Genomic DNA, 22,767 nt, shown 5'->3' on the forward strand with positions numbered 1-22,767 from the left:
CCGCCTCGGCCTCCCAAAGTGCGGGGATTACAGGCCCGAGCCACCAAGCAGGGCCAAAAAAGTTTATTAACACATACAAACTTTAGGCTAATCTCTCATAGAGGTGAAACCAATAATAAAAGGAATAAAATTAGCATCTTTTTTACCTACCTGCACAAATTCACATTTACCCTGAGTGGTTACCTTCCAGGCTGCTGTGGAAATGGGTTTGTTTTTTGTTTTTTGTTTTTTTGTAGAACTTTAGTATTACAAGAATCCTTGAAGTTAACAGCACCTTTGAAATCTACAGGCTATTTGGAACATATTTCTTTAATTTAAAAAATTTTAAAAACAGTACTCAAAACATGCTTAATAAAAATGTTCCAGGTATGCTTATAAGGGAACAATTTAAAATAATCTAAAACTCATAGGGTCAGGCGTTCAAGTGAGGACTAAATTATTACTTTTTATCTGTTTGTGACAACATAAGGTAAGGTATATATAACTGTATGACCTAATTTATTCCAACTTTGTTCTTGGCTAGCATAAAACACTGACTTTAATAAGTAACAGTATTAAACTGAAAGATCTTTTATCTATTTAAAAATAGGCTCTCAGGGTTTTCTACGCACCCCTGCCTTTCCAATACAGGACGAGCAATGGAACAGTGAGGTAACAGTCTCACTGGCCCCGGGAAAGGTCTTCCTCATTATTAGTCACACAATAATAAAGACACAGAAAATGTAGGAATTAACAGCATTTGCAAAAACAAAGTGTGATTCAAAAAAGCCCCAGATTAAGTATGCAAATAGTGAAATACACAATCAAGCCAGCGATGACTCAACAGTGCCTACTCACTTGTCTCAGCCCCAGCGTCTTGGTGTCCCACATCTGCTTTATGTTCCAGAAAAAGGGCTGCTCACATTTCTGACAAGAATCACTTTCCAACCACTGAGGAGCCTGGGGGAGCAGAAAGTCAAAGCCAACATCAGTGTGTCTACGTTTACTTCCGCGTTTCAAAATTAATACAACAGTTCTAGACCTTGCCGGGGTTAGTCTTTCTTTTCTTCTTTTTTTTTTTTTTTTGTCACCCAGGTTGGAGTGCAGTATGTGATCTCGGCTCACTGCAACCTCCGCCTCCTGGGTTCAAGTGACTCTACTGCCTCGGTCTCCCAAGTGGCTGGGACTACAGGCATGCACTACCATGCCAGGCTAATTTCTGTATTTTTAGTAGACTTGGGGTTTTGCCATGTTGGCCAGGCTGGTCTCAAACTCCTGACCTCCCAAAGTGCTGGGATTCTAACCATGAGCAGCCATGCCCAGCCAGTAAGTATTTCTTTTTAATTCCACAAAATATTCTAGCTAGTTGTCATATTCAATATTATGTTTAATTATTCAATATTATGTTTAATTGTGTGTGTGCAGGAGGGTCTTTTTTGAGCCAGGGTCTCACTCTGTCACCCAGGCTAGAGTGCAGTGTCGTGAACATGGCTCACTGCAACCTTGACCTCTCAGGCTCAAATGATCCTCCTGCCTCAGCCTCCCGAATAGCTAGGGCCACAGGTGTGTGTCACCATGCCAGCTAATTTTTTATTTTTATTTTTTTTGTAGAGACGGGGTCTCACTATGTTTCCCAGACTCATTTTGAACTCCTGGCTTCAAGTAATCCTTCTGTCTCAGCCCCACAAAGCACTGTGATTACAGTCATGAGCCATTGCGCCCAGCCTTAATTGTGTGTTAAGTAATCATGACAATTTTAGCCACGGTTACAGGGTTGTTCAATTTGTAATCTATAGATAGGAGGGAGTAAATCAGTTTTTATTGTGAACCCTTAAGGGTTGTCTTTATGTATTTCTTTTTTATGCTGGAGATGTTTGAACTCGAAAACCAGTTGAGTAAAAACCCAATGCATGCAGCAGAATCTGGTGACCTACCACTGGGAAAGGCTTGCAGGGTCACAGGTGACTAACAGAAGAGATCCGACAAAATCCCATCACCTAGTTGCTCTGGGTAGGGACTATGCCGGCAGATTTGCCACCCTTCCCTTCCCAGCCACAGCAGCAGGTCCCCCCTCCTGGGGCCACACAGTAGTCCTGCAGCCTTCACTGGGCAGCAAGCTCTAGTTTTGTAAATCTCGGTGCACGTTTCTTCTCCCCTCTAACCAGTGAGTTACTTTTTGGTATTATTCATCTTGATCTATCCACAGCCTGTCACACAGTAGGTTCTTAATGCATTTTTGTTGAAACAGAGGAAGCAGTCTCAAAATTAATTTGTTAAAAAACTTAGAAAATAGGCCAAGTGTGGTGGCTCACGCCTGTAATCTCAGCACTTTGGGAGGCCGAGGCAGACGGATCACCTGAGGTCGGGAGTTCAAGCCTGGCCAACACAGTGAAACTCCATCTCTACTGAAAATACAAAAATTAGCCAGACGTGGTGGCGCACACCTGTAATCCCAGCTACTTGGGAGGCTGAGGCAGAAGAATCACTTGAACCCAGGAGGCGTAGGTTGTAGCGAGCCAAGATCGCACCATTGCACCCTAGTCTGGGCAACAAGAGCAAGACTCAGTCTCAAAAAACAAAACAAAACAAAACAAAAACTTAAAAATATTTCTCTAAACAAAAAATTACAAACTATACCCAATTCTAAGATAAACCTGTTAAAAGCCTGTTTAGGCCGGGCGCAGTGGCTAACACCTGTAATCCCAGCACTTTGGGAGGCTAAGGCAGGCAGATTACCTGAGGTCAGGAGTTCAAGACCAGCTTGGCCAACATGGTGAAACTCCATCTCTACTAAAAATACAAAATTAGCCAGGCATGGTGGCACACGCCTATAATCCCAGCTACTTAGGAGGCTGAGGTGGGAAAATGGCTTGAAACCGGGAGGTGGAGGTTGCAGTGAGCAGAGATTACACCACTGCACTCCAGCCTAGGCGACAAGAGCAAAACTTCGTCTCAAAAAAAAAAAAAAAAAAAAAAAAAAAGCCTGTTTAACCCCAATCATTTAACATTATATAGGTGCAACAAAAATAGATAGAAAACATTTTTTCTAAAATATATATTAATATATTTGGTGGTTTGAATGATGGGTGCCCCTAGTTCTTCATTTTGTCTCCTATTGCATCAAAACTTTTGGCCTTCCTATTTCTTATTTTGGATCTGTCACTAGGAATATTTCTACATATAACAGACATTAGAAAGGTCTTTTTTTTGAGGGGGGGTGTGCAGAAGGCACTCACAAGTAGACTGAAACAGGCTGAGATAGAAGAAAGGTTTCCTTAAATAACTGGGGAACGTTGGAGATGAGAAGGGATGAAAGAAGAATAAAGAGATGTGTACCTATGTGAGAAAAATTACTTTATTGATATAGAATTACTTCTTTGTTTCTGTGATCACTAGAAGGCAGGTGGTGATGGAGGCTGCGGCTGTGTGGGGATACTACCTGGGGACACTGGCCCTAGGAGAGACGCAGCAGGCTGTGCTGCCAGGGGCACAGGATATTTAATTGCCGGAGGAAGGAAAGTAAGTATAACTTCCTAATCTTATGTCTGGGACATGCCCAAGTGTAACTCTCGCAAAACCGCAGTCACGTGGACCAAAAAACAGCACACAAATGTATTCACTAAGCCATCTCCAAACAACTCCAGTAAGAGTTAATGTGCTTTAAGGACGATACAATGAAGGCTTTAATGGAAACAGAACAATAGATGAAAGTTCGTTCCAGTTTATACTTCCCGTACTTAGCAGCAGGGAATTCGATGTTTAATGTAGTGCACAAAAATGTTAAGTGTAAAAAAGAACTGATTTGCAAACTTGCCCGTTATTGCTCAGTGCTTTAGAAATTTACTTCTTTCTTTTGTCTCCAGTTAATGGCTGGATTTTCTATTTCCCTTGACCACACAGTGTCTGTTAGGTATTACTTAACACAAAAATCTTAAAACAAACTTTACTGGTCTGGAATTCAGAAATCTGCTCTCAACCAAAACACAGGGAGGATTCAATTTTCTATTTTTCTTGAGCTAAAATTTGGTTTAAAAAAAAAAGAAAAATCACTGAAAGAAATGTCTGCATCTTCTCCCCCCTTAGCCTCTCATTTATGACATTATTGGCCTGGTTTGATCCACAAATTTTTAAAATTTGTTTCCTAGGGCATAACAGATTAAAGGGACTAAGGTGGGTAGAATTGAAGGCAAGAACAGTTTCAGGAAAAACGTTCTCAGTCCTACATGAAATAGTTTCCTACACAGATACAAAATTGTATTATCATGAAACACGCATGCAACATTTGTGGTCAGAATGGTGAGCCTGCATCAACAAATTAGTAAATTACATCAAATTTACACTTTCTTTTTTTTTGAGACAGGGTCTCGCCTTGTCACCCAAGCTGGACTGCAGGGGCACAATCATGGCTCACTGCAGCCTCAACCTCTGGCTCATGTGATCTTCCCTCCTCTCAGCTGCCCTAGTAGTTGGGAGTAGAGATATGCACCACCACGCCCAGCAAATTTTTTGTACAAACAGGGTTTCTCCAAGCTGCTCGGGCTGGTCTTGAACTCCTGGGCTCAAGTGATCTGCCTGCCTCAGCTTCCCAAAGTCCTGGGATTACAGACATGAGCCACTGTGCCCAGCTGTACATTTTCATCAAAGTGATTGTCTTCATAAGGGGCTGGCATTTGAATTATGTTTCAATCACCCAGAGCACTCCTTTAACACAAAAGGCCTCTATCTCCAGCAATGTCTGTTAAGCAGTACATCAATGGATTTCCTAACATTTTAATGTTTTCAAGTGACTCAATTTCAAGCAAGGATTTTAAAAATATATACAGATAAGCCATTTTTAAATTATCAATTTTTTTTTTTTTTTTTTTTTTTTTGAGACAGAGTCTCATTTTGTTGCCCGGGCTGGAGTGCATTGGCGTGATCCCAGCTCACTGCAACCTCTGCCTCCTGGGTTCAAGTGATACTCCTGCCTCAGTCTCCCAAGTAGCTGGGATTACAGGTGCCCACCACCATACCCAGCTATTTTTTGTATTTTTAGTAGAGATGGGGGTTTCACCATGTTGGTCAGGCTGGTCTCAAACTCCTGACCTCAACTCATCTGCCTGCCTTGGCCTCCCAAAGTGCTGGGATCACAGGCATGAGCCACCATGCCTGGCCTAAATTCTCAATATTTATTTATTTATTTATTTATTTTATTTGAGATGGAGTCTTGCTCTGTCACCCACGCTGGAGTGCAATGGCACAATCTCGGCTCATTGCAACTTCTGCCTCCTGGGTTCAAGTGTTTCTCCTGCCGCAGCCTCCCAAGTAGCTGGGATTACAGATGCCTGTCACCATGCCTGGCTATTTTTTTGTATTTTTAGTAGAGTTGGGATTTCACCATGTTGGCCAGGCTGGTCTCAAACTCCTGACCTCAGGGGATTCACCTGTCTCAGTCTCCCAAAATGCTGGAATTACAGGCATGAATCACTGTGCCTGGCCTCTCAATTCATTTCTAATAGTCATAGCTATAATCACCAAGTCTAGGAGTCAGATCTCTTGCCTTTAAATCCTGGCTCTGCCACTTGTCAGCACTGTTCTCAGGCACGTGACTCCACTTCTCTGTGCCTAGGTTTCCTCATCCACTGTTATGGTCTGGCCCTGTGTCCCCACCCAAATCTCACTTAGAATTGTAATAATCCCCACGTGTCATGGGAGGGACCCAGTAGGATGTAATTGAATCATGGGGGTGGGTTTTTTCCATGCTATTCTCCTGGTAGTGAATAAGTCCCACAATATCTGATGGTTTTATAAAGGGGAGTTCCCCTGCACATGCCCTCCTGCCTACCATGTAAGACATGACTTTGCTCCTCCTTCATCTTCCACCATGAATGTGAGGCCTCCCCAGCCATGTGGAATTGTGAGTTCATTAAACCTCTTTCCTTTATAAATTACCCAGTCTAAGGTATATCTTTATTAGCAGCATGAGAACAGACTAATACATCTGTAAAATGGGATAACAGTAGTATATACCTCATAAGGTTGTGAGGATTAAGTGAGTTAATATTAAGTGTTCAGAATACTACCTGGCATACAGTAAGTGACATCTAAGTCCAGGCAATGTGCCAAGTGTTTCATGTTTTTTTATTTTACTTAATTTTCATATGTCCTAGGAGATACAGAGCAACACTATCCCTATTTTACAGGCAATGAAACTGGCTCAAAGATTAAAGCAACTGTCAATGAGTAGACGCAGATCCTGGGGAGATCCAGGAGTCCAGCCTACATCTCTGTGTGTATCCCTATGCTCCACATAGTCTCTGCATACAAGGCCTATCCACTTCTACATGTGGTGGTCTCCAAACATGGTCTTGGGCTATGGCAACCTACAGATCTGAGCTCTTGCCTCAGGGTGCATGATTCTGTTTAAGGGTTTAAGAAAGAATATAACTTTGACTGGGCACAGCTGCTCACATCTGCAATCCCAGCACTTTGGGAGGCTGAGGCAGGTGGATCACTTGAGGCCAGGAGTTCAAGACCAGCCTGGCCCACATGATGAAACCTCGTGTCTACTAAAAATGCAGAAATTAGCCAGGCATGGTGGCACATGTCTGTAGTCCCAGCTACTTGGGTGGCTGAGGCACGAGAATTGCTTGAGCCCAGCAGGCAGAGGTTGCAGTGACGAAAATATATGCTTGAAAGAATTTAAGGAAACAAACTAAAATCAAAATCAGAAACAAATAGCTTTTTAGAACATCTCTTAACATAAGACATACCCTAACTTTATTTCGTTTAATACTCAGAATATAGCGTTACACTATAAGCTAACATGAGCCATCCTAATATATACGTATTATCTAAGGAGAAGCTTTCGTTTTGTGCTGAGAAGAGCAAGAAAGAGTACTAATTAGGTATTATAATTGCATTACTCTCTTTTCCACATCTTTTTCCACCTGCCGAATCTGAATAAAGATATGACAAGAATAAATTCCATTGTTCTACTACCACTAATTGCTGTACTCGTCACATTGCACTAGTATATAAAATGCTATACACTCTGTAATCTATTAATTTTAAAATAAAGCTATCTTTTCAAGAAGATTCATTCTCTAATTATTGTTTCTTGCTCATATATATTTTGTGCCTACTTCCAAAAAATGATCCCTTATCATGATCTGGCAGGGAGGCAAATCTGCTTCCAACTCGTCAGCATACTGGCTGAAGCCACAGTGGGTAGTAAATGCTCCAGTTAGTATTGACAGGGGACTTGGAGAGAAATTCCAGGCAAGCATTGCAGAGCTAGAGGATCTGGGACCAATCCTCTATGCCCTAGTCTAAGAAAGTCCTATAAACCCCTAAAGGCTGGGCTCCGTGGCTCACGCCTATAATCCCAGCACTTTGGGAGGCAAGGCGGGCGGATCACTTGAGGCCAGGGGCTCGTGACCAGCCTGGTCAACATGGTGAAACTCCCTCTCTACTAAAAATACAAAATATTAGCCAGGTACCGGTATGGTGGCATGAGCCTGTTGTCCCAGATACCTGGGAGGCTGAGGTGGGAGAATCACTTAAAACTAGGATGCGAAGGTTGCAGTGAACTGAGGTCTTGCCACTGCACTCCAGCCTGGGTGACAGAGCTAGACCCTGCCTCAAAAAAAAAAAAAAAAAGCCCAAAAAACCCTAAGGCCAGGTCAGAACCTTATAGATTACAGCCTGTTTATCCTTGCAATACATTTTCTCAGTTATTAAAAAACAAACAAAAAAATCTACTAAAAATAATGCATCTTTTTGACACAACTTGCCTTCCTATCTCTTCTACAGATGCAGTGAATTGTGCACACAGGAAACGCCTTGATTGATGGGACTACTTTTTCTTTCCCTAGATATGGAAATACACTCCACATATGAACAGACATTTCTCAAAAGAAGACATTCATACAGCCAACAGACACATGAAAAAATGCTCATCATCACTGGCCATCAGAGAAATGCAAATCAAAACCACAATGAGATACCATCTCATACCAGTTAGAATGGCGATCATTAAAAAGTCAGGTAACAACAGGTGCTGGAAAGGATGTGGAGAAACAGGAACACTTTTACACTGTTGGTGGGATTGTAAACTAGTTCAACCATTATGGAAAACAGTATGGCGATTCCTCAAGGATCTAGAACTAGATGTACCATATGACCCAGCCATCCCATTACTGGGTATATACCCAAAGGATTATAAATCATGCTGCCATAAAGACACATGCACATGTATGTTTATTGTGGCACTATTCACAATAGCAAAGACTTGGAATCAACCCAAATGTCCATCAGTGACAGACTGGATTAAGAAAATGTGGCACATATACACCATGGAATACTATGCAGCCATCAAAAAGGATGAGTTTGTGTCCTTTGTAGGGACATGGATGCAGCTGGAAACCATCATTCTTAGCAAACTATCACAAGAACAGAAAACCAAACGCTGCATGTTCTCACCCATAGGTGGGAACTGAACAATGAGATCACTTGGACTCGGGAAGGGGAACATCACACACCGGGGCCTATCATGGGGAGCGGGGAGGGGGGAGGGATTGCATTGGGAGTTATACCTGATGTAAATGACGAGTTGATGGGTGCTGACGAGTTGATGGGTGCAGCACACCAACATGGCACAAGCATACATATGTAACAAGCCTGCACGTTATGCACATGTACCCTAGAACTCAAAGTATTAAAAAAAAAAAAAAAAAAAAGAAATACACTCCACAATGATGCACTTTGAAGGCAGGAATCCCACTTCTACTTTCTAAATACTTTTTCTAAAAGAATTTACCAATGATAAAAACAGCAGGTTAAAAATCTAAGTTGTGAAACCCTCGGGAAAGCCACCAGCAGTGCTGGGCACCAATGGTCTCCTCCCCTCATCATCCAGGGAATACAGCCTCTCTCTCTCTGAGTTTTCTGCTCTCTCAGAATAAGACTGAAAAACAATAGGCCAAGAGCCAGGAAACAGAACAGTATACTAGCTGTTCTTGGTGCATATAACTAGTAGCTGATAAACATAAAACACAGTTCAAATAAACCTTTGAAAATATAGTATTATACATCCTATTTCACACACACACACACACACACACACACACACACACACACACACTTTTTAGAGTTTTGCTCATCACCCAGGCTGGAGTGCAGTAGTATGATCTTGGCTCACTGCAACCTCTGCCTCCTGGGTTCAAGTGATTCTCCTGCCTCAGCCTCCCAAGGAGCTGGGATTATAGGCACCCACCACCATGCCTGGCTAATTTTTATATTTTTTAGTAGAGACTGGGTTTCACTATGTTGGCCAGGCTGGTCTCGAACTCCTGACCCTCAGGTGATCCACCCACCTCAGCCTCCCAAAGCGCTGGGATTACAGCATGAGCCACTGTGCCAGCCACATCCTATACTATTGAGCCAATGTATCTGCATTTCATAATAAAATATTCTAAGCCTTACCAAATATTTTTTAGAAAATTCAAAAAGAGATACAAACCAGAAATTTGTAATCCAAATTTCCTCTATTTGACTTGTCTTACAAAGTTTCAAAAAAAGTCTCACAATCAGTAAGTCTCTGGATTATGGATTGCATTTTATTATTTATAGGGTAGTCTATTTCTTCCACTAGATTACAAATTTCTTGTGGCAAGTATCTTTGTGTACAGTAGCCATAAAGTCTGTAAATGACTAATGTCACCATTTAAAAAAAATAGATGAAAGCCCCCTTCATTACTTCTACTGGAATATGGTAAAAATGAAGGTTTAATTAATGAGAATCAGACTCACAAAGAATCAGAGACAACACAAAGCAGACACATGTGCAGGGATTGGTGGGAATTCTGCATCAACGTAAAATGTCTGTTACAATGGTGCACAGCACACTGAACAACATGTTGCCATAAAGGACAGGATCCTGAACAGATCATGTGATGTCGTACAACATAGTAGGTATTGCAATGCAATATCAATAAACCATTTATTATATAAATTCACTTACGTTTCCCGACTGTACGGACACCCTGTAGGTGCCCAACGAATATTTTCAAAGTTAAACTGTAAGTCATTAACGTCCCTTATGGTCTAAAATCTTCTCTGGAATCAACTTTTTTTGCTAACAACATCGTAAGTTATAGATGCCACTTAGAAAAGAAAGATAATGCCAGTGCAGGCAGAGACGAGAATGGAAACCTTGATTGGAAATCATTTGACAACATCTATAAAAAGCCTTAAGAATGTATATATGCTTGGACTCAGAAGGTCTATTTCCAGAAATTTGTCTGAAATAAATAATTGATCAATCACACAATGACAAGGTCAAGAGTATTCACTGCAGCATTCTTCAAAATATTTAAAAAAGAGGATATACACAGTGGCTCATGCCTATAATCCCAGCAATTTGGGAGACTGAGGCAGGAAGGTCACTTGAGCCCAGGAGTTTGAGACCAGCCTAGATGACACAGCAAGACCCTGTCTCTACCAAAAAAAAAAAAAAAAAAAAAAAAAAAAACTGAAAAACAAGTTATGCATGGTAGCGTATGCCTGTAGCCCCAGCTACTCAGGAAGCTGAAGTGGGAGGATCGCTTAAGCCTGGGAGGTTGAGGCTGCAGAGAGCCAAGATCATGCCACTGCACTTCAGCCTGGGTGACAAAGCAAGACCCTGTCTCAAAAAAAAAAAAAAAAAAAGAGAGAGAGAGAGAGATTGTTTAGACAATTAGACTCTCTGTCTAAAGAACTGGAAGACAACTGAGAAGTCATTTCATTCCACAATTCCACTTTATGTAGGAGGGAACAGATACTTAGAGAAATTAAGGCACTTAACCAAGTAAGGTCTCACAACTAGTCAGTGGCCCACCAAGTTAGAAATTAGGTCACCTGAAAAGAATACTATGTCGACATGGCCTCAGTGAACTAGAACTCAATGGGAAGTAAGAGCAGAGCAATGGAAATATATTTTCCTAGAAACATGTCAAGTGTTTAGCTATGTCCCTGACAGCAGTCACTGATGCATACCGCAGGGTTTCCTACAGGAATGCTATGGGACCACAATGGTGCTTCGGAGGACCTCTGTGCAGTCCAGATCCCTGGATATGCCAGAAATCTGTCTCAAAGTGTTCTCTCAGTGTATTGCTCAAGGCTGAGAACCAGCCTAAATGCTGATTGTATATACTGCATGTCACTGGTAGAAACTCTCAAATGAGTAGAGGAAGGAAGCAGTGCACAATCACACAAAGGACCTTGTCAGAAATAACCCATTAGCAGAAGGGGAAGTTGGGACTGTCTGCACCTGGACCGGCATTTACAGCTCACTGGGTGAAAAGCCAAGAAGCCGGGTTCTTGGGGGGGTCTCTCCCGTTCGGCCTGGACTTGCCCTTGTCTCTTACCTCTTCTCTGCTAACATCCATGTTCCACACTGCAATTCCGCCGTCCGAGGAACAGGAGACGAGCTGCCTGGTGAGCTGAAGGTAGCACAGCGACTGCACCTTGTCACTGCAAACAGCACACACAATAGTCACTTGTCTCCATGTGGAAAAACACGGGAACTATCTCATTTAGGCTCAAATCGTTCTCCTCATTAAAACCAACAAGTGGTATTTTACCACTGACTATCCAGCATGGTAAAATGAATTCTAGTATAAACTTTACTTGGCATTTTATAACTCATAATACAGAATGATACTTTCTATAAAACATACGACTACTTTCAAATCAGTCATTAAGAATTGTAGGCCAGAGATTTGATGAGGGCTATGGTTTTCGGGACCAATCACCATGATTTCCCTTTCAGATGCATAAGATTTATCTATTTGTTCAGAAACAAAAAAGAACAAAGGAGGTATAACTCCCTTACTGAACACAATTCATATGAACAAGGAGCCCAACACCACAAAGATCGCTAGTGTGCACAGACACACACACAGACGGGGTGAAGGCCTCTGTCCCGCCTGCATGCCTGTCATACAGCCCTTTAGGATGCCCAAGGAAACAAGCTCTTGGCCTGTTATAGTGTACAATATGTTTCCTCAGCTAATTTTCAGCTTGACTGTGATTACAGTAACAGCTGCAGTCTAGCCAAAAAGGAAAGAAAGGAAAGCGGGGTGAAGAGGTATTTCTTTTTCTTTCAGGGATAGAGGGCAAGATCCTAAATATACAATGGTATCACTCAGGTGAATTCCACTGTCAAACTAGACATTATTTCTCAATTCAATATCTTTTAGAATAAAAAAACCAAAAACAAAAAACGAGTTAGGCTCCCAGCTCAAGAACAGCTTAGCATCATGTTACATGCAACCTTCCATGGTCAAAATCCTCACCTGCATCTCTGTTCTATGCCTGCCTTAATCAGATATTTCAACGGGGTGACTCCTTAAGAGAGAAAGTGGCAAGTGCTCTTTGGACTAAGAAGGAAGAAAGTCCTGTACTCGTGTTTTGTTATTGTTTTGCTACTAAACATCAGACCCTTGGGGCTGACAGAAAGCAGTTAAAAGTGAACTGAGCGCTATCAATGATAATTGCCATCTTAGAAGGCGGGGTTTGCAGAAAGTGTTATCAGACTACTAACGCCTTTCACTAGCTCCCCACTAACTCGGATTCTTTCCCCACCCCCACAAGTGGTCACGCACTGATGGCCCTGAAGTAAGAGCGTCCGGCCTTTTCTTCCTCCGATGTCCCACATGATGATGCTGTTGTCAGATGCTCCTGAGAAGAGTAACCGCTGAATAGGGTCCCACCAGAGGCAGGTGACACTACCTAGGGATTTGTGAGAGAGAGAGAGGGAGGCAGGGGAGAGGGGAGGGAGGAGAGGTAAAATATAACTCTACATCAGGAGGCACACATTTGACAGCTGAAGACCAAACTAGGATCAGTTGAGTCTTTAAGCAAAAAGGTACCTTCATGGTGTACAACGGGTCATTCAACCATGCCATCATGAGTCATACAGGAGACACAGCACCATTATCCACAGTTGTAAGATTAGAATTTTCAATTGTGCATCAAACTACTTGGGGCTGGGCATGGTGACTCACACCTGTAATCCCAGCACTTTGGGAGGCTGAGGAGGGCGAATCACTTGAGGCCAGGAGTTCGAGACTAGGCCTGGCCAACATGGTGAAACCCTGTTTCTACAAAAACAAACACAAAAAAACAAAAATTAGCTGGGCATGGTGGCGGGTTCCTGTAATCCCCGCTACTCGGGAGGCTAAGGAGGGAGCATTGCTTGAACCCAGGAGGTGGAAGTTGCAGTAAGCCAAGATAGCGCTACTGCACTCCAGCTTAGGCAGACTCTGTCTCAAAAAAAAAAAAACCAAAAAACAAAAAACAGAAAAAACTGCTTGGAATACAAAGATTTTTAAAGAAGTTTTTCCTTGTTCTGTGCCAAAAATTACAAAGTAGCTTACATATGAAATGTTCAGAAAAAGTTACTGGGAAAAAAAAATGCTAGTAATATTTAGTGAGAAAAACCAGTAAAGTTTACTGTGTCCAACCTACACAAGATAAAAAAATCTAGATTATTCTGGGTCTCTGGAACCTTTCAGGTGTTTTACCCCAAGATGTCTATGTTTAAGAAAATTAAGTACCACAGAAAAAAGTCTGTTGTACACTACACAATTATGCCAAGTAATTTAAGTGAAAAATCTGAACTTCCCATTTCATACTTTATATTGGCTAACTTATCAAATTTGAAACCCTTGAGGAAATCTTTCTTTCTACATACAGGTGGATCTTTCAGTAGATCCTTTCCCTGTTCATCGACTGCTGTTTCTCTAGAAAAAACATTATTAATCAACTTAGTAAAACTGAACCAGCCACACAAGCTAATAATAATTTTGGTAGGTATACAGAGAATTAATGATGCCATATTCAAAAGCAAACAGAAACTACTTTCTCACACACACTTTCCAAAAACAGAACAAAAGTAGAAACAAAGAAATATTCTGCAAAGGCTTCAGGGGTTAGTTTCACATGACTTTTGACCCTGTGTAATCTGTGTGCCATCCATTTCAGTTAGAGGCCTAAAAGCAGATAAATACGGTCTTTCAACATGAAAACTACTAAGTAGTTACCAGACCCATTCTGCCTTTAGCAACCCTGAAAAAACTGACAAGCCTGGGGGTCATGAGAGAATTAGTCATAAACAGAAAGTGGTTTCTTCACGGGCCTCTGCTTTCCTGCCCAAATCCATTTTAACTTGCTGTTCTCTTTTCTTCTTTTCCCCTACAGGCTCCTTGATTTGATATACTCTTATTTCACCTAAATAGATTACATAGAAAGCATAGTGTACATTTATTATAACTTGTTACAACTAAAACGCTAACTATGGTCATAAATAAGTTCATCATTAATTCTTTCAGCAACTCCCCCATTCTCCATAAACCAGAGGGCCTCAAAGCTTGTATTTTGTGACACATATCAGAATTTGATCTTGTGATCGGTATGAAAACTTCAATCCATTACGGCTTAGCACCTGACACAGTTTAGACATGTATCCCCTCTAAATTTTGTTGATATATATATATATATTTTTTTTTTAATCTTTTTTTTTGAGACAGAGTCTCCCTCTGTCACCCAGGTTGGAGTGCAGTGGCACGATCTTGGCTCACTGCAACCTCCACCTTCCGGGTTCAAGAGATTCTCCTGCCTCAACCTCTCTGAGTACCTGGGACTACAGGCGCCCGCCAACACGCTCAGCTAATGTTTTTTGTATTTTTAGTAGAGATGGGGTTTCACCATGTTGCTAGGCTGGTCTCGAACTCCTGACCACAAGTGATCTGCCCACCTCAGCCTCCCAAAGTGCTGGGATTACAGGTGTGAGCCACCGGGCCCGGCCTCTAAATTTCATGTTAAACTAATCCCCAGTGTTGCAGGTGGGGCGTGGTAGTTGGCTCATGGTGGTGGATTTCTCACGAATGGTTTAGTGCCATCCCCTTGGTGCTCTCCTTGAGATAGTAAATGAGCTCCCTTGAGATATGGTTGTTTAAAAGTGTCTGGCACCCCCACACCCGCACTCCTGCTTTGGTCATGTGATGTGCCTGTTCACACCTCACCTTGTGCTATGACTATAAGCTTCCTGAGGCCCGCACCAGAAGCATGCTGGTGCCATGCGTCCTGTACAGCCTGCAGATCCACGAACCAATTAAACCTCTTCTCTTTATAAATTACCCAGTCTTAGATATTTCTTTATTGCAATGCAAGAATGGCCCAATACAGCATCTAATGAAACCTCTTTATTACATGTATGTATGTGGCGAGTCACATACAATCAACGGACTTTAAAAACCCCTCCACAGAGCTTCACTAACCCACTGCACTACAGAAATGACATTCCACCCAATAATTCTTTCCCCTCAGTACCTACGCAGGGTAGGTTTCCCAAGCAGAGGCTGAACCAGCCCACACATTCCTTCTAATTGTATTTATCAGGTCTTGCTCAGGGGCTTAGAAACTGATAAAATTTTTTAAAGTAATAATAACAACTCTTCCAAAGGTTTTACCAGTTAGAAGTAATTTTAAAGGTCTTGTCAACATGATAACTTATTTTATTTTTATTTCTATTTTTTTGAGACAGAGTCTCACTCTGTCACCCAGGCAGGAGTGTAGTGCCGTAATCTCGGCTCACTGCAACCTCTGCCCCTGGGTTCAAGTGATTCTCCTGCCTTAGCATTCCAAGTAGCTGGGGGTGGGATTACAGGTATGCGCCACGATGCCTGGTTAATTTTTGTATTCTTAGTAGAGAGGGAGTTTTGCTGTGTTGGCCAGGCTGGTCTTGAACTCCTGGCCTCAAGTGGTCCACCTAATTCGGCCCCCAAAAGTGCTGGGATTACAGGTGTGAACCAATGTGCCAGCCATAACTTAATTTAAAAAGGTAAGCAACATAGAAAGTATTATCCACACAAGCAATTTAGAAGGGATTTCGACAATATGAAATGAACCCATCACCCCACCTTCGCTTAGTTTTCACTCTGAATCCCGTATCTGGCCAATCAAAATGAAATCTGACAGATCATGAGGAACAGAGCATTCATGAATTCACGTAGTGGAGAACTGAATTTGAATGCCCAAGTTAGGCATCTTGGGTGATATTCTAGCCTACCTTCATGTCCTTTGAGGGTTGTGATGACTGAACACGTGTTCTGTTCAAGCTTCAGCAGGGTGATCTGCCCAGAACAATCACCAACGAAAGCATACTGAGTGTCAAAGTCATATCTGAGGAGAAGCAGTCAAGGATGTAGAACAGAAATCACCTGAAAATCCACTCATAAGAGAGACACCAGTATTAGTCAAAGTTAGTTTCCAAAGTTAGAAAACATGCATTTTAAAGAGAATAAGCATATACCTAAAACTATAACAAAAAAGGAAATACCCAACTGAAAATCATGCAATATGTAAATATTGAAGGTAAACATTAAAATAGCTGTTATTACTGAGAAAGTTTATATTCATTCATTCAACAAGAACTCATTGAGTGCCTGTTACTATATCAAGCAAGATCCCAGGAACTGGCAATGAAAAAAGAGCTGGTAATGCAGACACACACAAAAACAAGTAGACATAATCAAGTACAATAAAGTGTCAAAGAGTGAAACTGATAACTACTGGGCTGGGTGCAGTGGCTCATGCCTGTAATCCCAGCACTTTGGGAGGCTGAGGTGGGCAGATCACTTGAGGTCAGGAGTTCAAGACCAACCTGGCCAACATGGTGAAACCCCGTCTCTACTAAAAATACAAAAAATTAGTTGGGTGTGGTGGCACACGTTTGTAATCCCAGTTACTTGGGAGGCTGGAGCAAGAGAACAGCTTGAACCCAGGAGGCAGAGGTTGCAGTGAGCTGAGATGATACCACTGCACCACTCCAGCCTGGGTGACAGAGCCAAAAAAAAAAAAAAAAAGAAAGAAAAGAAAAGAATGCTAACTACTGAAAACAGCAAGAAAGCTCTGAAACGTAATGGTTATTTATGAAATATCTCTGAAAATAATGCAAATCTGACAGTAAATACAAGACATGAATCCATGTTTCTTTTGGCCTAGAGAATTTAGCTATAAATGAAGAGGATGATTCACTTTAAATTACTGTGGATAGTTCAATAATCCAAAATGCAGTTGTTTGTGGCGGTAGTACATTTAAATTTAGAAAATATATTAACTATTGGTCACAACTCATTACTTTCTCAATTTGTGGCCATAGATATTTCTGGAAAACCAGAAATTTATACACAACATGTTAACTAGTATTTATAATATGAAAGCTATTTACAACAGGATAACTATCACTCTTCCAAAACACAGTCAAAAAGAGCACGGTAAACTAGGGCATGACTGTGATTCTGTGTCATTTTCTACAAATCCATTATCAGAGGCCTAGCACATAACAAAAATGCTTATGTAGCACACACTGTATCTGAGTATTTTTTGCTTGTTTGATCCTAAAGTATATGGTACTATTTTAAATATCTCGCGCTGTGCATTCATTTGTAGCAAACATTGTAAAGAAAGGCTTTCAATGGATGGAATTTTACTACGCCAGACATTCAACTCTGAGAGAGAAACTACCATGGGGTGTCTGCCTGTTGTTGATAACCTTGATCTTGCCATCACTAAGATACACAGCAGGCAGGGAGATCCTTAGGGAAGGGCGAGCTCTACAGGAAGCAAATTCCATGTAGTAGCAGGAATTTTTTAGGCAGTGATTTTCAGCACTTTGGGGGATCCTGAGCCATCTTCGAGAGTTTTATAAGGATTATGGGTCCTCTCCACACACAAAAAAGCATTAAGCAAAAGTTTTGTGTAAAACTCCTTGTAGCCCATTTAGGAACAAACCCCAAGGCTATAAACCCTTAATATTCAGTATATACACTTACAGAGTCTGCAAATTAGCAATTACTAGCAGACAAGTTCCTGTTTTCCTTTCTTCACACAATAAAAAGTCTTTCCATTAGAAACGCAAAGACGTGAGAGGAAGGGTTTGCATTAATGGGCCTGGGTTTTCCACAATTTTGTATTAAAAACTTACAGCACCTCCCAGCAGAGAACAATTCATTTCATTATTATTTTTAATAAACCCAGTTTACAGCAAGAAAAGCAAATATGGAAGTTCTTGGATTTTCGGTGAAATATGTATTAGGTTGGTGCAAAAGTAATTGCAATTTTTGCAATTACTTTCAATGGCAAAAAAAAAAAAAAAAAAAAAAAAAAACACACAATTACTTTTGCCCAAACTTAAATAGGTTTCATTCAGTCTTTAGATCTCAATTAGCAGTTTGGGATGAGATTCAGAACCAAACACCGAGAAGCAGAGGCTAGGGGAAGGAGAGGTCCGTGGCTCTGAAGGATACTGCAGACACGAAGCCCAGGACGTGAAGAAGTGCCTCCCGAGCATGTTCCCGCTTCGCGTGCACATCCAGCTCACACACTTGTCGTAGCCAGTACTGATGACCCACTCTGTGGCCAAGCTGAAGATGATCGCAGACACCCGGTTCTGATGAGCTGCAGGAACAGAACGGTGAAGAGTTGTCATCTCCAGAAACAGCACTCCATGGGGAAGAACTGAGGCTCAATCTCTCAATCCGCTCAGCCGGGACACAGTTGTGTACAAGAGTGTACTGGAAATGCCTATCCTCTGTGAATATATTTCAGACAACCCGCCCCAGCTCAACGACTCACTAGCACAGGCTCTCTCCAAGGCCCTGCCCTCTGCTCCCCACAGTCATGGCCACCAGAAGCTAGGAATCATTAAAGAGTAATGCCCAAAGAGAAATCAAATACTAGCTTAGAATATATATATATATGTTATATATACAACATATATATAATATATATATAAAATATATATATTATTTATATATATATTATATATTATATATTATATATATTATATATATATAATTTTTTTTTTTTGCTATGCTCAAGAGAACATTTTTACTTTGCTCTAAAAAACTTTACGAACGAGGACCATGTGGAAAGCAGCAGTTGTAACAGGGCAATGTTTTTTTAATCGTCTGTAACTTCAGTGTTTTGAACCTTCCAAAAACACTGGCATTCTAAATAAGAGCAATGGCAGTTTTCTAAAATTAAAAAGTGGTGTTATGTGTTTTGTTTCTGGAATACTTTTTATCAGTGTGTAACATTTTATTATTCATAAAGACAAAGCTTTTGTGAAGTTCTCTGTTCCAAAATAACAGCTGAGAATGAGGAAGGTTTTCTGTCTGTTACCTAACTCTGGAAAGATTTCCAGGTCGATTATAAGCCACACCGGGGCAGTGTTACCTGCCTTCTACTTCATCTGGTACAGAACTTTGCATGCAGTAGATGTTTAATAAGCGTCCAATCTGATGAACGAAGTCAAAGGCCAGACAGAGAGACTGCTGACCTTGCTCTCAGCTGTACAGACTGCTTAGGAAGAACTGAGGGACTCTCCCCAAAAGTCTACGTGAAAGTCAGATTCATCAACCGCTGAAAGGTTACATTGAACAATTACATACTCATGAAGGATTCTGAAACTTAAAGGATGCTATGAGAGCTATTAATCTTAAATTCAGCTGGGCACAGTGGCTCAACACCTATAATCCCAGTGCTTTGGGAGGCCGAGGCAGGAGGACTGTTTGAGGCCAGGAGTTGGAGACCAGCCTGGGCAACAAAGCAAGACCCCATCTCTACAAAAAACATTTTTAAAACCAGCTGGGCATGGTGGCACTTGCCTATAGTCCTAGCTACTCAGCAGGCTGAGGTGGGAGATCTCTTGAGCCCAGGAGTTGGAGGTTACATCAAACTATGTTTGCACCACTGCACTCCAGCCTGGGTAAGACAATGAGACTCTGTCTCTAATTAAGAAATAAAAATTTAAAACTGAAAGAAATATTAAATTTGAGTAGGCCATGTCTTGTAAGATCTGTCTCATCGTCTGATGTGGAGCCTAATGCTTTTTCTGCTTTAATATTTAATTTGCATAAATACTTACAGGGTGTGTATTATTATACTGATTTTCAGATAAGAAAACCGAGAAGCAAATATTAAGTATTTATTAAATATTTATAAATATATATTAAATATCAATATAAATATATGCCCAAAGTCTAATAAGTGATAGATTAATTTGGTGTGTCTGACTCAAAACACTTTTTCCACTAAACCTGTAGTTGTTAAACTCGGGCCAAATAGTCATAGGGTTTAAACTAGTTTGTGGTAAAGATGCTGTAGTGAATAGTCAACTATTTTTTCCTGGAAAGAACTATCCTATTTCTAAGATTACATCCTTTCTGCTGTTTTGTATTTTTTAGATATCCTTTTCTTTTGTGAAAGTATAGTGAGATATAGTCATGCTTATTTTGCTTCATTTTTAGTTTTTAAACTCTCACTTGGCAAAATAAAAAACACAGTAATCCCTATATTAGTCCTCCAAAAGTTTTCTAAAATGTTATTAGTCAATGAAATATAAAGGTCCAAGAACCACTGCAAAAGAAACCTATGCCGCCTTATAGCCCATAAAGAACTATGACAACTGGTGGGGCATGGTGGCTCATGCCTGTAATTCCAGCATTTTGGGAGGCCGAGGCGGGTGGATCACTTGAGGCCAGGAGTTCAAGACCAGTCTGGTCAACATGGTGAAACCCCGTCTCTACTAAAAATACAAAAAATTAGCTGGCCATGGTGGCTCGCACCTATAATCCCAGCTACTAGGGAGGTTGAGGCAGGAGAATCGGCTGAACCCTGGAGGCGGAGGTTGCAGTGAGCTGAGATCGCACCACTGCACTCCAGTGTGGGCAACAGAGTGAGGCTCTTTCTTAAAAAAAAAAAAAAAGAAGGAACTTTGACAACCAAAATATAGATAAAAATTACATGAGATGTGAGTATGAAATAATTTCATCCTTAATGACAGATGAAAAATACACACACACACACATTCTTTGTTGTTTTTTTTTAAAAAAAAAAGGAGGGGCAGGGTCTCATTCTGTTGCCCAGGCTAGAGTGCAGTGGTCTGATGATGGCTCACCGTAATCTCTAACTCCTGGGCTCAAATGATCCTCCCACCTCAGCCTCCCAAGTAGCTGGGACTACAGTGTGTGCCACCATGGCTGGCTAATTTTTTTACAGAGGTACGGTCTATGTTGCCCAGGCTGGTCTCAAACTCCTTGGCTTCTCAAAGTGCTAAGATTACAGGTGGGAGCTACCACAACTGGCCAGGTGAAATAATTTATTAAGGAATTTGCCTTTTGACAAAAACATTGACCAGGCATTTAAGGGTCTCCAAATCAGGCATTTAAAGGTCGCCAAACTCGTAGGTATATATCTCGTAAAGGAACTTACAGATTCTTGATTATTTTAAAGATAAACCCGTGCATGATAGCTGAGAATTCAAAGTTGTTTCTGGTGTTACAATAACACCATGATGCTAGTAGTACATTACTCAATGCAAGATTGGAAAGTGTTATCATTCATTGTCACAAAACAGTTTCCCTGACTAACATACTCCAAGGGCAAATATATGGGCATTGCTGCATCACTGTTCTCCTATTTTATTTATTTATTTTTGAGACGGAGTCTTGCTCTGTTGCCTGGGCTGGAGTGCAGTGGTGCGATCTCGGTTCCCTACAACCTCCGCCTCCCGGGTTCAAGCAGTTCTCCTGCCTCAGTCTCCTGAGTAGCTGGGACTACAGGCATGTGCTATCACGCCCGGCTAATTTTTGTTATTTTTAGTAGAGACGGGGTTTCACCTCGTTGGCCAGGCTGGCCTCAAACTCCTGACCTCAAGTGATGCACCTGCCTCGGCCTCCCAAAGTGCTGGGATTACAGGGGTGAGCCACTGCACCTGGACGCTTTTCTCCTATTTTAAATTTGGAACAGGTGAAACAATACGTAGGCAAAAGCAATTTGGCCTTCTTAATAAAGTATCCTATCATTAGACCACATTTCACCAAGATGAACAACACATATGTAAAACATCTACACTCTAATTTTTACCTTTATCCACAAGCATTAAATATAAAATTTTAGAAGTATAGAGTGAATAAAATGAGGCTACATGTTACGTCTTCTGGTGAAGTTTCTGGGAATCAGCTAATTGGCTGATGGGAATCCACAACTTAATCAAAATGCTTTAGTTTTGCAACTTCAATCTGAAGTTGTCATTGGGATCTTGCTTTTGTTAAGTTTTAAAATACTGAAATTTACTAAATAAAGTAAAAACTGAAAAAAAGGTATATGTCACAGATGCCACAAAGTATTGATAGCTTTGTAGTGAAAAGTGCTTACAAATCAGTTAGAAAACACTACACCTCCCTGGGAATACGCACAAAATCATAAACAGACATTCAGAAAATATGACAAGTGGTCAACATTAAATAAAGCTTAAATCATTTTCAAATTGCGAACTTTCTTGACTATTAAACAGGAAAAAGAAATTATAAGGCAGCAATGTTGTGAAGACGTCATGAACACGTATTCTCAGTCGCCATTCGCAGGACTGTAAAAACCTGCACTATTGCTGTGAAGCAGTTTGCAAAGTAAATCTAGGGCATTTAAAAAACTTTTTAATGTCTGACCTGGTTATTCCACTTTGTAGGAATTTGTCTTTAAAAAAAAAAAAAAAATTCCTCACTGAGCACTTAGGGATTTGTCTTAAATAATCAGAATTACAGATTTGGCTAGGTGTGGTGGCTCACACCTGAATTCTAGCACTTTGGGAGACTGAGGTGGCAGGGTCACTTAAGCTCAGGAGTTCGAGACCAGCCTGGGCAACATACTGAGATCTTGTCTCTATTTAAACAAAACAAAATGAAACAAATGCATTATAGG

The 22,767-nt window shown here is 41.0% G+C and overlaps 1 protein-coding gene across 1 annotated transcript in view; it reads right to left on the reverse strand.

The window, feature by feature from the left end:
- Window positions 1–22,767, reverse strand: part of LOC105481316 (WD repeat and FYVE domain containing 1) — a 71,551-nt gene that overhangs the window by 8,938 nt on the left and 39,846 nt on the right. Inside the window, exons 5-9 of the mRNA XM_011740821.3 lie at window positions 18,312–18,462; window positions 16,073–16,185; window positions 12,606–12,732; window positions 11,367–11,472; window positions 838–939 (exon numbers count right to left, since the gene is read on the reverse strand). Coding sequence (XP_011739123.1) covers window positions 838–939; window positions 11,367–11,472; window positions 12,606–12,732; window positions 16,073–16,185; window positions 18,312–18,462 — 599 coding nt within the window. The remainder of the gene's footprint in view (window positions 1–837; window positions 940–11,366; window positions 11,473–12,605; window positions 12,733–16,072; window positions 16,186–18,311; window positions 18,463–22,767) is intronic.

Source organism: Macaca nemestrina, chromosome 11 (genome assembly GCF_043159975.1).
Source record: "Macaca nemestrina isolate mMacNem1 chromosome 11, mMacNem.hap1, whole genome shotgun sequence".
NCBI lineage: Eukaryota > Metazoa > Chordata > Mammalia > Primates > Cercopithecidae > Macaca > Macaca nemestrina.